We start from the raw sequence: 13997 nt of genomic DNA, 5'->3' as shown, positions 1-13997 counted from the left end.
GACTTGATGTGAGGCTTCCAGGCCAGAGGCTTTCAACAGATGATCCTAATTTTTAAAGGCTACACATGTACAGCTCTTCAAGCTGGTACACAAGCTGCCATGCCCATACTGAAGGAGCCAAAGAGGTGAGAGCAGGTAAGAACACCTGGAGAAGAGATGCTTGGCTTGAATAGAGCAACTTGCCAAGTTAAGAGCTTTCCTCTGATTCTTGCACAGATATTGAGCAACAGGGCTCAGGAAACCACCTCCACCATCACCTGTCTGCCTTGGAATGGCCACAACACCCCACATACCTCCCAGAAGGAACATCTCTGCTTCTGGGGGAAAGGGTAAAAGCCAATGCCAGGAAGCATCACATGGGCTGGTCACACACACAGTGCCAGCTGCTGGGGTGGTGCTTTAGCCCTGCAAAAGGAGGTTCAGAGAGCTTTCCTGCAGCACTCCCTGCTCCTAAGGTCAATGCCAAGGTGGGGGAGGCGCAGCACGGAGATGCTGATGTTCCCAAGGGATGTGTCTGTGTAGGAGGAGCCTGCTTTCAGTTCACACATCAGAGGATGGCCTTTCCAAGCAAGATGGGACCTCAGAAAGGAACGAGAGCCAGAAAAGCACAAGCACAGTTGATTAAAGAAATGGAGTATGGTAGATTCCCTAATGTTTCCAAAGCATTGATAAGTCCCAGCACACAGCTGGAGGTACCAGAGGCTGCTGTTCTCATCCTCCACTCCCAAGGGCCCAGAGCCCTGTGGGCATGAGAGCCACAGAACCCTTGGGGCTCATGAATCTCCTCTTCCCTCCTCTCCCAAGGTTTATTCCAAAGCTTTTTAGCCTCAAACAAGGCTTTTCAGCCCAAGCCACCAGTTCTCTGCTGTGGGGAGAGCTGTGTCTCTTAATGTACCACTTCCTTCCCAACTCTGCAAACACAGGGAGCCCCGAGCTGCTGCTCTGGATTTTGCCAAGTGCTCCAAGAAGTGTGGCCACAGGTTACATGATGGAAGAAAAAGGGAGGGGATGATCCTTCCAGTTCCAAATCACAAAAAAAATACAAGCACACACATGGGGAAAAAAAAAAAAAAGTGAGTCAGGTTCTAGGGATGAGAACAGTAAAAATGGCTGGGGACAGAGCGGAATGCCTGAAGCCAGAGAGTGAGCTTCCAACTGGGATGGGCTTGGGAATGCTAAGCTTGTGTGGGAGCTGTCAGAGTCCCAGCTGATGGCAAGAAGTCCCTGCAGAGGTGACAGCTCTGGCAGACACAGCAAGTAAAGAACCAAAGAGGGGGAGAAGGGGAGAAATGAGAGAGGAGGCAATGGCAGCTCGATCTCTGCAGGCAGAGCCAGGTCGTGCTCAAAAACACAAAGGGAGGCAAGTGGTTAAAGACCAACTTTCAAGCAGCACCCTGGCTGCCCACAGGTAGGGCAGGGCAGGCTGGCAGCTCCCCTGCCTCCCTCCTTCCCTCCTCCAGACCTCCCTGCTGCAGCAGACCTAATTTCATGGGGTTTTTGCACAAGCAGCGGGGTGGAAAATGATCCTCGGGAGGCAGCGCACGGCGGTTCCCCAGATCCCCCCGCAAGGTGAGCGGCCCCAGCCCAGTGCCAGCCCCGCTGGGTCGGTACCTCAGCCAGGAAAGAGGCCACCAATGAGCTCTGCAAAGCACACCCGTGGTGAGGAGGGGGGGACCTGCACTCCCCCCATCCCCGTCACCCTCCCGGATGCTGACGAGGGAGACAGCGCAGTCCTGCGTGACAGCGTGAAATTAATATGATTTTGGGGGAAGTTGGCAGTGAGTAATGAGCATCTGAAATACCTTGTCCCCACCCCCTCGCCCCCCAGACTCTTTTAACCCTTCAGTTGCTGTCCTGGCAGCGGGATCAAAGGGTGGGGAGAACAGGAACTGGGTTAAAGAGAACCAAAGAGGGGTCATGCAGCCCCCCGACAGCTGAATTTGCACAGCAAGTTTTGGCACAAATCCTGCCAGTGCTGCTTGTGGTCAGGCTCAGCCTGTTGAGGTGCTGAGATTGGCACTCTTGGGCTTGGAAAAGTCATCATTGCTGCTTTTCCATGTGAGTTTCCACAAGGAAATTAAAAAAAAAAAAAAAAGATGGATGGGCTGAAGAGGGACCAAACCTGTCCACCAAACATCCCTGGGCAAGGCCCAGAGACCACCCATGAGGGGGAGAGCCTGATGTGCACGGACCACTGATGGGCAGCAGAACACAAGCAGAACAGAGGAGGTGGCTTTCCCAGGGTCAGCTTCCCTGGCATCTGGTCAGAAAAAATGTCCCATCTTCAAGGGCAGCTTATGTGAACTCCTGGATGTCTCATAAGGGTCAAGGTCACAACAGCACCTTCCTGAGAGGGCAAGGCTCAGGAGCTTCTTCCTGTGCTTAATTGCACCAAGCTCTCAAATTTAAGGTCTCCTGTCCTCTGCCAGATGCCTGGAAGTGCTCAGGATACTGCTGGGGGAGGAGGGAAGAGAGGTGAGAAGACAGATGGTCATCCTGCTCTGCCTTAGCTTGGTTTCTTCAGGAAAAACAACGTGCAGACAGAACTGCTCCTGGTGCCACCAGCTGCAGAAGCCAACACGGTTCAAAGGCCTTTGGCACAGGGGCTGCCCCAGGGGAGGTGAGACACTGTGGCAATGGAAGGTCCTTAATTGCAATCATATCCCAAGGCTGAAAACCCACTGGATGAGAAGAGGGGGGAAAGGCTGCAGCAGGCTCGAGGTTGAAAAAAAAATAATGATGCAAACAGAGATGCAAATAAAGGACACGATGTCATCCTGAGGAGAAAACTGTGATTCATTAGAGGCTTGTTCAGGACCTTCTCGAGAAGTGAGACTGAAAAATACCCACATGCACATGGTAGTGAAAGACAGGAAGGTGGATGGGTCAACAGCACCCTGCAGGAGCTGTAGTTAAGAAATGCAACAGACACATGAATTTTAAGATCAAGAAAATAATCATCTTGATTGCACCTTGACTTAAAGGCTGAGACACAAGCTCAAAAGTTAGTCCAGTGTAACTTCAACACTGTAGATTCTGCAATGGCTGCCAGACTCAAAAAACAGACTCAGTGGCCAAGGGACCAATTTTGAGAGTGAACAAGAACTGGGTACAACATAAGGCAAAAAAAATGATGCTTTTCCTTCCTTATACGCAGAGGCACACATACTCTTAACAATTCAGACAAAAGAAGATCTTCTAATACTAACAGCATTGAATGGGCTGTTTACAGGAGACAGCACAAGCAGGCTTTGGTTTGTTGCTTCCCGGGAGGAGAAGCAGCCCACATGTCTGTACACACATGTGCCAGTGCCACTGGGCACTGAAAAAAGGCAAAAACCCCAAAGCAAACCCCAACTTGAATAAGACATTCCCAAAGCAGCCCCTTCCCCACCTCACTCCCCCTCCCTGAGCCCCTTCACACTGATGAGCAATGGAATCTGTGTGTAAAACTGAGTTCCTTCAGGAGGTTCAGGTGGGTGCCCTGGCAGGAGCTGGGAGGAAACAGCCCAGAAACTCCCTTTCATTTGCATTGGGCACCTGGACTGAGCAAGGCAGGCAACTGAAAACTCCTCAGCAGAGGTTTTGGGTGAGCAAAAAAGGGACCTGTGGGTATGGAGTATGTGGAGTGGAGAACAGGAGGAAAACTATAAACATAAAAATCAAGTATGCAATGAATATTCAAACCAGGGAAAGAGATATGCTGAAAAATCTTCCTTCTGCTCTTGGGAAGAGCCACCTTTTAAAGCAACCTCGCCAAGATAACACAGAGTTAAACATTTCCTTATCTATGTTAAACACCTTTATGATTCCAACTGAAAAACAGCACTGAAAACCTATTTCACTCTCCCCCACCCCATGGCTCGCTTTGGAGAGCGGCCAAATTAAAGTGGCCAGTTACATTTCTGCTCTCTGAATATCAACAGATACTCAGTGTTGGCACTGCTGTGTTTGGGTTTCCAGCACACAAGGAAAAGACTTGAAGAAAGACCAAAAAAAAGAAAAAAAAGTTTAATTTATGATCTTTGAGAGAGTAAGGGGAAAAAAAAAATCAGCCCAGCAGAGCCCTTTATTCCCACCTGGAGCTCTCAGCTTATGATGCTGGTGCACACATCTGCAAGCTGCTGCCCAGAAAAGCACTTGCAACACTCCCTGTGCAACGCTCCCTGGCACTGCAATTTGGACATGGAAACACAAAGGACTGGTAAATCCTCTGGGCTAAGCCAGGCTTTAAGGATGTACCTGGGCTGGGCTGTGCAGGAGATCCAGGTTGCACACAATCCAAAGGTGTGGAAGAGCAGATGCCAGGGGGTGGTTCAGGGAAGACTTAAATCTTAAATCTTCCAAGAGCCCCAGCAAAGGAGGGAATGGGATGCTAACAGAGACCAAGGGTGGGAAGAGAACCAAGCTATGCAGTGGGATCACAGGGAAGATCACAGCAGCCCAGCTGCTGCACTGCAGCCAGGACCTGCTGGAAACACCAGCCCTGAGCCTGCTGGAAGGCTGCAGGGAGGAGACAGTGCCAGGGATACTGCAGAGCAAGGGAAAATGAAACACCGTGGAATGGTTTGGGTTGGAAGGAACCCTAAAGATCACCTCACTCCAACCTCCTGCCATGGGCAGGGACACCTTCCAACTGTCCCAGGTTGCTCCAAACCCTGTCCAACTCGGCCTCGAACACTTCCAGGGATGGTAAGTCCACTACCTCTCTGGGCAACCTGTGCCAGGGCCTCACCACCCTCACAGAGAGGAATTTCTTCCACATATCTTATCTAGACCTGCCCTCCTTCAGCTTCCCCCTTGTCCTGCCATATCAGGCCCTTGTCCAAAGTCCCTCTCCAGCTCTCTTGGAGCCCCTTTAGGTACTGGAAGGGGCTCTAAGGTCTCCTCAGAGCCTTCTGTTCTCCAGGCTGCACAGCCTCACCCCCCTCAGCCTTCCCCTGGAGCAGAGGAGCTCCAGCCCCCCGATCAACTCCTCTGGACTCGCTCCAACAGATCCACACCTTGTGTTCCCCTTGCACACCAAAAGGCACTAAAAGCAACCAGTGGGGCCAAGCTCTTCAGCCAGGGAGGAGGGAGCCATCAACCAAACAAGAAAACACATCCAGAGATGCAATTTTTGTAAGAACTTTTAAATAACGTGGGCGGACAGGGCCCGCACAGCCCGTGGGTGAGAGGGGCAGAGCCACCCTGGGGTGCAAAGCTTCACTCCAGAGCAGCATCCTGAGCCCCCCACACCAGACATGCTCCTCCTCAGACACTCAGCAGCCCAGCACAGCCCTTGCATTCTAATGAGAGGCTGGAATCCAGCATTAACACAAGTGCCACATCGTCTGCGGTATCATCGGACACCGCGAGCGTTTCCACCTCCTGAGGATGGGCCCTGAACCACCTCACTGATGCTTCTTCCGTGCACACAGCCCTGCAGTGCTCCTGGCGTGGGCCTGCACCCTGGAAAGCCACCTTTGAAACGGGAACCAGACGTTATTATCCCTAAGGAGAGACCAAAACAAGGCAGAAGTGCTGCTGGCACAGGAATCCTCCCGTGTGCTGAAGGTGGTTCGGATGCCAACCACCACACCACGAAGTGTCTGTAACCTCTGGCACTCAGTAGCCTGGAGAAGGAGCCTGGGAATGGCTTTGGAGATCTCAAAAGGTGGGTCACCTTTTTAAACCACCCATTTGTTTCCTGGAGAACACGATATGGTGCTCCCAGCCAGCACCAAACCCAGCTCGAAGGCATCATTACTGCTCAAAGGGGGAATGAGACAGTTCTTGCTCCTAATACTGTTTCTGACAGGTTTCCACCTGAACATACACCTCTAGGTGAGACACAACTCTCCACAGTCCTCCCACGTGCTGGCACCAATGTCCTAATTCCCAGGGGAAGCCAGGAAGCTGGGATCCCACCCCCTGATGGCTGTATGCAGGGTGCCCACCAATGTCAGCGTCTTCCCCGGGGGCTTTCTGCTTCAACAAGACTCATTTTTGGGCATCCTTTTCATGACCAGGCTTGCAAGCAGGGTACCCTGGGTTGCCTGTTCCTTCTGCCACCCTATTGCATCAGTAGATCTGTCCTAGGTCAGATGTCTCAGATGTCTCCTGGCTTCTCCCAAATGTCTTTCACCACCTTCACCTTCCCCTGCTGCAGCTGTGCAGCCCCTGTCCTACCCCCAGCAGACCCTTACACCACAGGGAGGTGCTCGTGGTGACTTCTGCAGCTCTCCCCACACCCATCTACAACATGGAGGAAAAATTTTAAGCTGCTAAAAGGAAGCAGCAACGGGTTTTGAGACGTTTCCAGCACATGAAGGGCTTTAAAAGTGAAAGCATCACTGTTCATCCAGAAATCCTGACAGCACTGGACATCCCAGGGCTGTTTGCATTGAATGTTCTAATTAATTCTGCCCAGCACTTGCTGAACAAACTCACATGTTTATGAAGGGACTAATTTTTTTCCTCCTCTGCCTTTCACTAGCAAAGATTTCCACGGCTTCAAACAGGGCACTGTTACTCTGGGAAGGAGAAATTGTCTCCAGTCATGTAGACTCCATTACTGGGAGAAAGGTGTGAACAGCAAGCATGTCTGGCAGAAGGATTCATTATACCACCGTGTCCTTTATAATGGGAAATGAAAAGCCCATTCTGATAACTACACTTTATTATAATAGGTCAGAAGAAGTGAAAGGCATCATCTTATAAAATTAACTTCATAAAGGCTGCTTTTAAAAAAAAATATCTCTGCCACTTTATCCACTGCATCTCCCTTCAGAGATTTTTCTCCTCCTAGAAGAGACACGACTCCAAAGTCTTGTCCCACTGCCTGTCTTCACTTTTACCCTCCATCAGAGGGAATAGATCTGTTTCCTCCTAATCAATCCCAGACACTTGTTTTGCCAGATGCAATAAATGCCACGTCTTTGTCAGGACGCAGAAAATAGTCAGCAAAGGAGTTAAAATTAAAAGAGACACCCACCCCCAAAGGTCTTTGCAAGAAGCAGCGTTACTTTCTTCACAGGAAAGTCAGAATATGGAGATAAATGCACCTGATAACCTGTTCCCTGCCCTGGAATACCTTTCAGTTGCTTTTCTGCTCGCTGCTTCTTTAGTCAAACTGAAGTCCAGTCTCCCAATTGATGATAATTTTGTGATTTAACAGCTTTATGCAACGTGTTTGACTGCAGTTCCTACAGGTGAAAGGCAAGGGGTGGCCAGAGGGGAGATAAAACACTTTCCACACACAGGGCTGGCCCCTCATCTCACCCTGAATTTGGAGGGCTACCACAGCTAAGTGGCAGGGGAAGGCTCAAAGTGACAGTCATTGCAAATTTAAGAGAAATTATAGATACAGACCATATGATAACTTCTCAGATCTATTTTACATAGAAAAAAAGAAACAACTCCATCCCCAAAACACACTACCTGAGGTGCAACTCCAACAACTGCATCCTTTGGTGGTAAAGCATCAATGATGCCAAACCCTAAGCAGGCTCTGGACTGTATCTATCCCTCAGGTTGCCTTTGGTTGGGTAGGAATCTTTTAAAAAGTCTTTTTCTAAATCTAATCGTTCCCCCTTTGAGGAAAATAAAACATACATCTCAAAATGTTCTACAGGAGCTGCAAAACAGCCTTATTTTTAATATTAATGCAGTTGGTGCAGACAGGGGGAAGGAGGATGGAAGAGGAGGCTCTGAAACAAACAGTTAATTGGAACTTCCAATGAAGGCTGCGTGGATCTAATCTGATAGATTTTTAAAGGAGCCCAATTTTCAGAAATTGCCAGGGCTCCAATCTGTGAAAATGTGGCCTTTCACAGATCTCCAATTCAGCTTGCCACATCTAGGAGCTCCTTTTGAAAAAAAAAAAAAGAAAAAAAAAAAGTATTGCCATAAAAGGCCCACAATTTGGTAGCAAAAATTAGCACCCTTCATGGGATAGCAATCCCTTTGTCTCTCCTCCCCTAACTATGGCTCTTTGGAAAGAACTAAGGACCATTTATCTTTTGTTATTTTTCCTGGTAGTAAAGATAAGAGTAGAATCCAATAAAGAACAAAAAAGGGGGAAAAAAACCCACACACCCACAAAAGCTAAATCTTCACACCTAGCCCAGAAGCAGCCCCTATAATTGAACAGCTCTCCCTCTGAAGAAAACAACACCTATAGGGTCTCAGAAAAAAGAATAAATAAATCCAGGAGGGTGCAAGAGAGGTCAAAACCTCCAGCAGAACGTGGCAGGACACGATCTGAACCAGCATCACACATCCCAGCAAAGCCTCTGGGGCTGGGGGGGAAGGTGGGCAGCACCTAAGGCTGCTGGAACTAGAAGACATTGATTTTGCAGGCAGAGGACTTGAGCTGTTAACCAGAGAGTCCCTGACTCCCCTACAGAGAAGATTAAACACCACTTTCTCCAGCCCAAGAATTAGAACTCGATATCCTCAAAGTCCAAAATCAAAAAGTTCCTACAGGCTGTTGTAGGAACACAAAAGGCAGTGCAGGGCAAGTCTGAGCATTTAAGTGGTGGGTCCATAAATAAAAATATCAAAAAGTCTAAAGGCAACCAGGACAGGATTCCCTGGACTGCCAGTGCTGAGCAGCACAGGCACAACAGCTTTAAAAATCCACTATTCAAACCACCCAGCTCCCTTGTTTTGCTGTTTTCCAGTGTCATTAACACCTTCTGTGGGGCTGTTTGAAAAGCGACACAGGGTTCCTTGAAAAACCTCAAAACATGGAAATATTAATTTGGGGAAATACATCCAACACACTTGTATTATGTATATTTTTGGAAATATGTATTGGCACAATATATGTATTTGGGTTGATACATATAGTGTGTACATATATAGATAGACACATATACTGGGTGTGTATATGTAATATACATATGTGTGTGCATAATAAATATATGTACAAATATATTGTGTGTGTGTATATATATTTATTTATTAATTTTTCTCCTTCCCAGGCAATTGGAAAAAAATAAAAAAAAGCAAGCACAGGAGGAAGCAGGTTGGGGGACAACATCAGCTGCAGGGCTGGAAAGTGGCCCAGGAGCATGTGAGACAATAGAGAAGATGCTCACCCTGCAAAGCCTCCCACCTCCACGGGCCTGGGGCTGTCACCCTGCATGGCAATGCCTGCTGGAGTGGCCTGGTGGTCCCTTGCTGTCCCCCCAGCCTGGTGGTCCCCAGCCAGGCTTTTCTGGGCAGGCTAAGAGTGCCCCCTGCAGCCCTGCCATCCATTCCACTGCCAAGTGACTGCCTGCAATTTTAAATAAATAGCTAGCAAAACACAAAATAAGACAGCTAAAAAAGCTCCAGAGCAAAGGCACCTGATTTAAAAGCACAAACCAAAGCAATCCAGGAGGATGAAGTGCCTGGCAGTGCTCTGCCATGCCTGGTTTTAGCCTCTCTGAAGGGAAGGAGGGATGGCAGGGGTGGATGGAAGGCTGTGTGTGTCTCCCCACAAGCTGTTGTTTTGAGGATAAACCCCCCATCTCTGAATATCCCAGGAAAAATGCAAGATGTTCCCATGTTGCTCCAAGACCACTGTCACCAGCACATGCAGCTGGAAGTTGCACATTCCTTACAATATTCACCAGACTGTTCCTCTGCCCCTCCTCTCCACAGCACTGAGGTGCCAGACAAGACAGGAGGGAAAAAAAAACCACACTAAAAAAAACCCCCACAGTCTCTACTGGGCTTGTCTGTCCTTGTGATACACATAAACCTCCCAGCTCCCTGAACTTAACCCAGCACCCCAGAAAGCAAACAGATGCCTCTGGTTTTGTTTGCTCAAGCTTTAGGAAGGTCACCTCTGCAGCCACAGTGCTGGGATTTAAATTAGCAGTGCTGCACGGGGTAAGAAAACTCAGAGCAGTGACTTGGAAGTCCAGGGATTTTGCCTGGACCTGTCAGGGTAGCACTGAAGCAAAAGCATCCAAACTGCACAGCACAAGGAAGGAAAAGCTTTTGCTGTTTTACAGAGATCTTTACATTCTACTATCAGCCTTCCAGCAGTGTGTGTTTAAGAACCAAGTCATGGTCTGCCTTCGGTGAAAACCCCAGAATTCACCCCAAATCCAGTGTTGCAACACAGAGCTTTCCTTATACCTTGCATGGAAACAGCCTCCCAGCCATGCAGACAAGCCAGGAGAACACCACATGCTAAAAAAGTAGGTGGAATTCCCTGCAGACAGGGAATTGGAGTTTTCCCTAACACAAACAAATCACTGCCAGTGGTTTTCATTGCATGATCTGGGCAGGTTTCAAAGAGTTAAGCAATTCCTGAACTCCTGAACTCATTCCCACAGTTGTGACAAAAGCACCTGCCTCTGCTTAGACAGGCCCACAAAGAGGCCACCTCCTAACACAGCAAGTACTCCACCATGCCCTGCACATCTGAGCTATCATCCTTATTTTGCAGGTGGGAAAGAGTGATGGGCAGATTTGAACACAAATTCCTCCCAGATTCCTTCTCCAAGCAGAGCAGGGACCATGGCCTGGGACAGTGAGCTAAACATTCTCGTCCTAAGAGCAGTAAAGATGGTTTTCTTTTTACCAAGTTTCCCCTGTTTTCCAGGATGCATTACAAGGCAGCAGAAAAGGTTGAGGACATACAGAACACACAGAAAGAAGGCAGGCTGGGATCCCAAAATCCCTGTCCAACACTCGGCATTATCCCAGGCATGTTTGATGGCTGACAAGGTTATTTCTTGTCAGAGAGAGTATTAAGGGCAGCAAAGTTCCACATCCTTACAGATGGGCAACACCCCTCCAAGGGTGGGAGGCACAAGCAGTGGAAGGGAAAGCCAGATGGAAATGCTCCCTCCACGAGGGGATGGAGCTGCACCAACACGTGGGCGAGGCAGGTGGAGGAAGGAGCCAGCCCCACTCAAACCTGGGTGCTCCTCCCCAGGCAGATGTGCTGAGCATCAGGAATGCTGCTGTACAGCCTTCAGGAGACAGGGAAAAATACCCAAGGCTGGATCATTTACTGGACAGGCACAGGGATCTCCAAGCTCCATGGATATCTACTGCATGGCTCCAACAGCTCACAGTGGCTCCAGCCACACCACCAGCTCATGGGATCACCACCTCACCAGCAGAATTTCCACACTGGTACCTCTACTGGAATTTCTACACTGTCAAACCATTTGCCTTTACACTCAGTAAAAGCCTTGCTTACTTCCACCAAGGCAACAAAACCGCAATTTTAAAATCCAGTATTTAAAAATCCAGTAACAAAATCCCATATGAAAATCACAGCAGCTCCAGCCCAGAGCACCCCACAGACCCAACAGGAAGCACTTTTTTTCCCCCTACCTGAAGAGCTCCCTGACTTCCCTGACAGTGGCCTGGAAGGGGATGTTTCGGACCAAGATCTTGGAGGTCTTCTGCTTCTTGGCAGTCTGCTTCTTTCGGGAGGGTTTCACAGCAGGTCTGGGGAGGCAACAGCAAGGGCAGGTGAGGACCACGGGGCAGCAAAGCCCCCTTTGCACTGGGGCTCCTCCAGGATTTGGAATGTGGAAAAACGAGGCAGTGGGAATGTCACACAGTACGCCAGGAAGGAAGGAATTTCACTGATTTAAACCCCACACCTGCAAATGAAATAGTCCATCTTCAACCCCAGTTGTGGTCCTGGACTCGTGTTTTCCACTAACTTTTGTTCTGACACCAAATCTCGTCCATTCAACTGTCAAAGAGAATGTACTAATTGATATATTTTTAAAAAGTTAGCTTAATGTAAGCCAATTTTGATTCTTTTTCTTCCTGGCTTATAAAACATCAAGTAAAATTTCGTAACAGAGTATTAATTTTTTTTACCTCCAGAATTGTATTGCATTTGGATGAGGTCAGAATTTACCTAACACAAAAGACAGCAGCTTATTTCATAAAGCAAAGCACTTCACATTGAGGGCTGGATACCTGCTGAAGGGATTTTAAAAATCAAAATGGATAAAAATGGTTTATTAAAGAACTGAAATACAAAGTGCAGACAGGGAGCTGTCAGACAGCTTCTGGTCCCCAGGAACCAGATTTTCAAACAAATTTTGACATTTAAGATATACCAGCTCCAGTAGGGTTTCCAAAGTGCCTAAAGGACAGTGTTTAGGTGCCAACATTCACCTTCAAACATGTGGATTAATTTTCAATTTTGCATTTAGAATAGTCTGTACTGAATAAAAACTAGGAAGGAAACCCTAAAAATCAAGACTCTAATTTCAAGTAAACTCACCCACAATTAACCATCTCCTCTGCACTTGACTGACCAAAGAAAAGAAGGTAAATCTAAATTTTTTTATCAAGCAAGAAACCTGTTTGTCTTGTTTTGATCAGAATTGGCAGCAGAACATCATTCTTAAGCTCTTGTTTTCTCAGAGGAACTAGGGCAAAAGATTTCATTACCTAGAAAATATTTATCTTCAAGAACTTTTTAAGCCCCCTGGAACTTGGGCTATAGTTGGTTTTGCAATGCTGAGCAAAGCAGAGGGTTTAGAGGAACCTTTTCCTTGAGCATGGAAGGAAACTCTGTGCCTGGTTCTCACTCTGAGCTCCTTTTTGGGGTCCTACTACAGCTACTCATCATTTCTTTTTTTCTTTTCAAGCCAAACTGACTCTGAGTAAAGCACAAAGCCTGATGTGTTCAACAGCTGGAGCACCACTGCTCACATCCCTTGTGATGCAGATGCCAGGGAAGAAGGGAAGAACCCACCAAGCATTAGTGCAGCTTAAATATAACCCTGTTACACAAGTGAGACATGAGCTTTACCTGACAGCTCTCTCTGAGAGTTTCACTTCCAGCTTATGGCCATCTACAGAGCAGCCCTAGAAGTTGAAACAAAGAAACAACAGAAAAAAAAAATATAGTTAATGTTAATAAAGTAATTGAAAGTCAAAGTCACGACAGCTTCCAGGACATAAGCACAGCATTTCAAATCTTGCTTTTTTTCCCATCTAGTCCTCCCCTTCTCCCAACCAAAGCTTTTCTCTGTTGAACACTGGTCATGCTTCCCATGCCCCAAAACCTCCCAGAGTTCAGCCTCTTTCCTAATCATCCCTGACAGGGCACAAAACATGCAGTGGGCACTACACTGGGAACCTGGAGCCCTTCTGCCCAATCCCTGCCCAAAATACCCATTTTCCTCTCAAAAGGATGGAGCATGTACATTTATCCCAAGACTGTCCAGGCTGTGGAACGTGAAATGACCACCTGGTGAAGGGGGGACTCATGGATAACAGTCACTGAACATGAACAGATGAGACAGTAATTCCTTCAATCTCCAGTTGCCTGGCCCATAATATCCAGGTAGTGTGGACCAAACACTTGGATGTTTTATTTTTATCATTCATTCCTTCAGAGGGCAGCGAAACCCCGTGTCATGGAGAAGGCAGGAGGAGGTTGGAAGACCCTGAAGTCACAGGCAGAGTCACAGAGGGTAAAGTCAAACTCTGCAGCACTAATTAAATACTAAGCAATATCTGTTCTCCCTGTGAGGGAGAACCTGGGTCTCTGCCCCTCTGCAAAGGGCACCTTGCAGAAAACCTCATTAAATTTCAAATTCATTACATTTCAAACACTGTAGGTTTCCTGTCACCCCCCCGTTGGATCAGGACTAGGAAACACTCTTCTGCATGGTCTTGTCCCTTTACAAACCCCCTTCCCTCACAGACCTGGCCCTTTTTACAGGCTTCTCCACCTGCCCAGTGCACCTCATAGCACTGACATCCTCAGCTCCATTTTGAACTCCAAGGTTCATCCAAGTCCTTGTCCACCACCTCTGCAAAGAATTCCAGGCTGGGAACACCTGAGCTTACCTGGAGCTGGCGTAAGGCTTTCTGGGCACTCTCTGGCTTCTTGTACTCCACAAATCCAAAGCCCATGGAAAGCAAAGTGCCTGTCAAGAAAGGAGACTTTTTAAGCTACCAGGAAACAGGGATGGTCTAAGGTGTAAAAACAAACCAGGAGCAAGTACTGATTGCCAAAACTGGGG

General features: G+C 47.9%; 1 protein-coding gene across 2 annotated transcripts in view; it reads right to left on the bottom strand.

Annotated features, from left to right (window-relative positions):
* The window catches only part of RBM19 (RNA binding motif protein 19), a 68594-nt gene that overhangs the window by 40617 nt on the left and 13980 nt on the right, over positions 1-13997 (bottom strand). For both annotated transcript variants that reach the window (XM_064674665.1, XM_064674666.1), the window contains exons 19-21: positions 13822-13901; positions 12776-12831; positions 11329-11445 (exon numbers count right to left, since the gene is read on the bottom strand). In XM_064674665.1, the coding sequence (XP_064530735.1) occupies positions 11329-11445; positions 12776-12831; positions 13822-13901 (253 nt within the window). The remainder of the gene's footprint in view (positions 1-11328; positions 11446-12775; positions 12832-13821; positions 13902-13997) is intronic.

The sequence above is a fragment of the Pseudopipra pipra genome, chromosome 18 (genome assembly GCF_036250125.1).
Source record: "Pseudopipra pipra isolate bDixPip1 chromosome 18, bDixPip1.hap1, whole genome shotgun sequence".
Lineage (NCBI taxonomy): Eukaryota > Metazoa > Chordata > Aves > Passeriformes > Pipridae > Pseudopipra > Pseudopipra pipra.
Note: the sequence above shows the minus strand (reverse complement) of the source record. Positions and strands in the feature narration are given on the sequence as shown.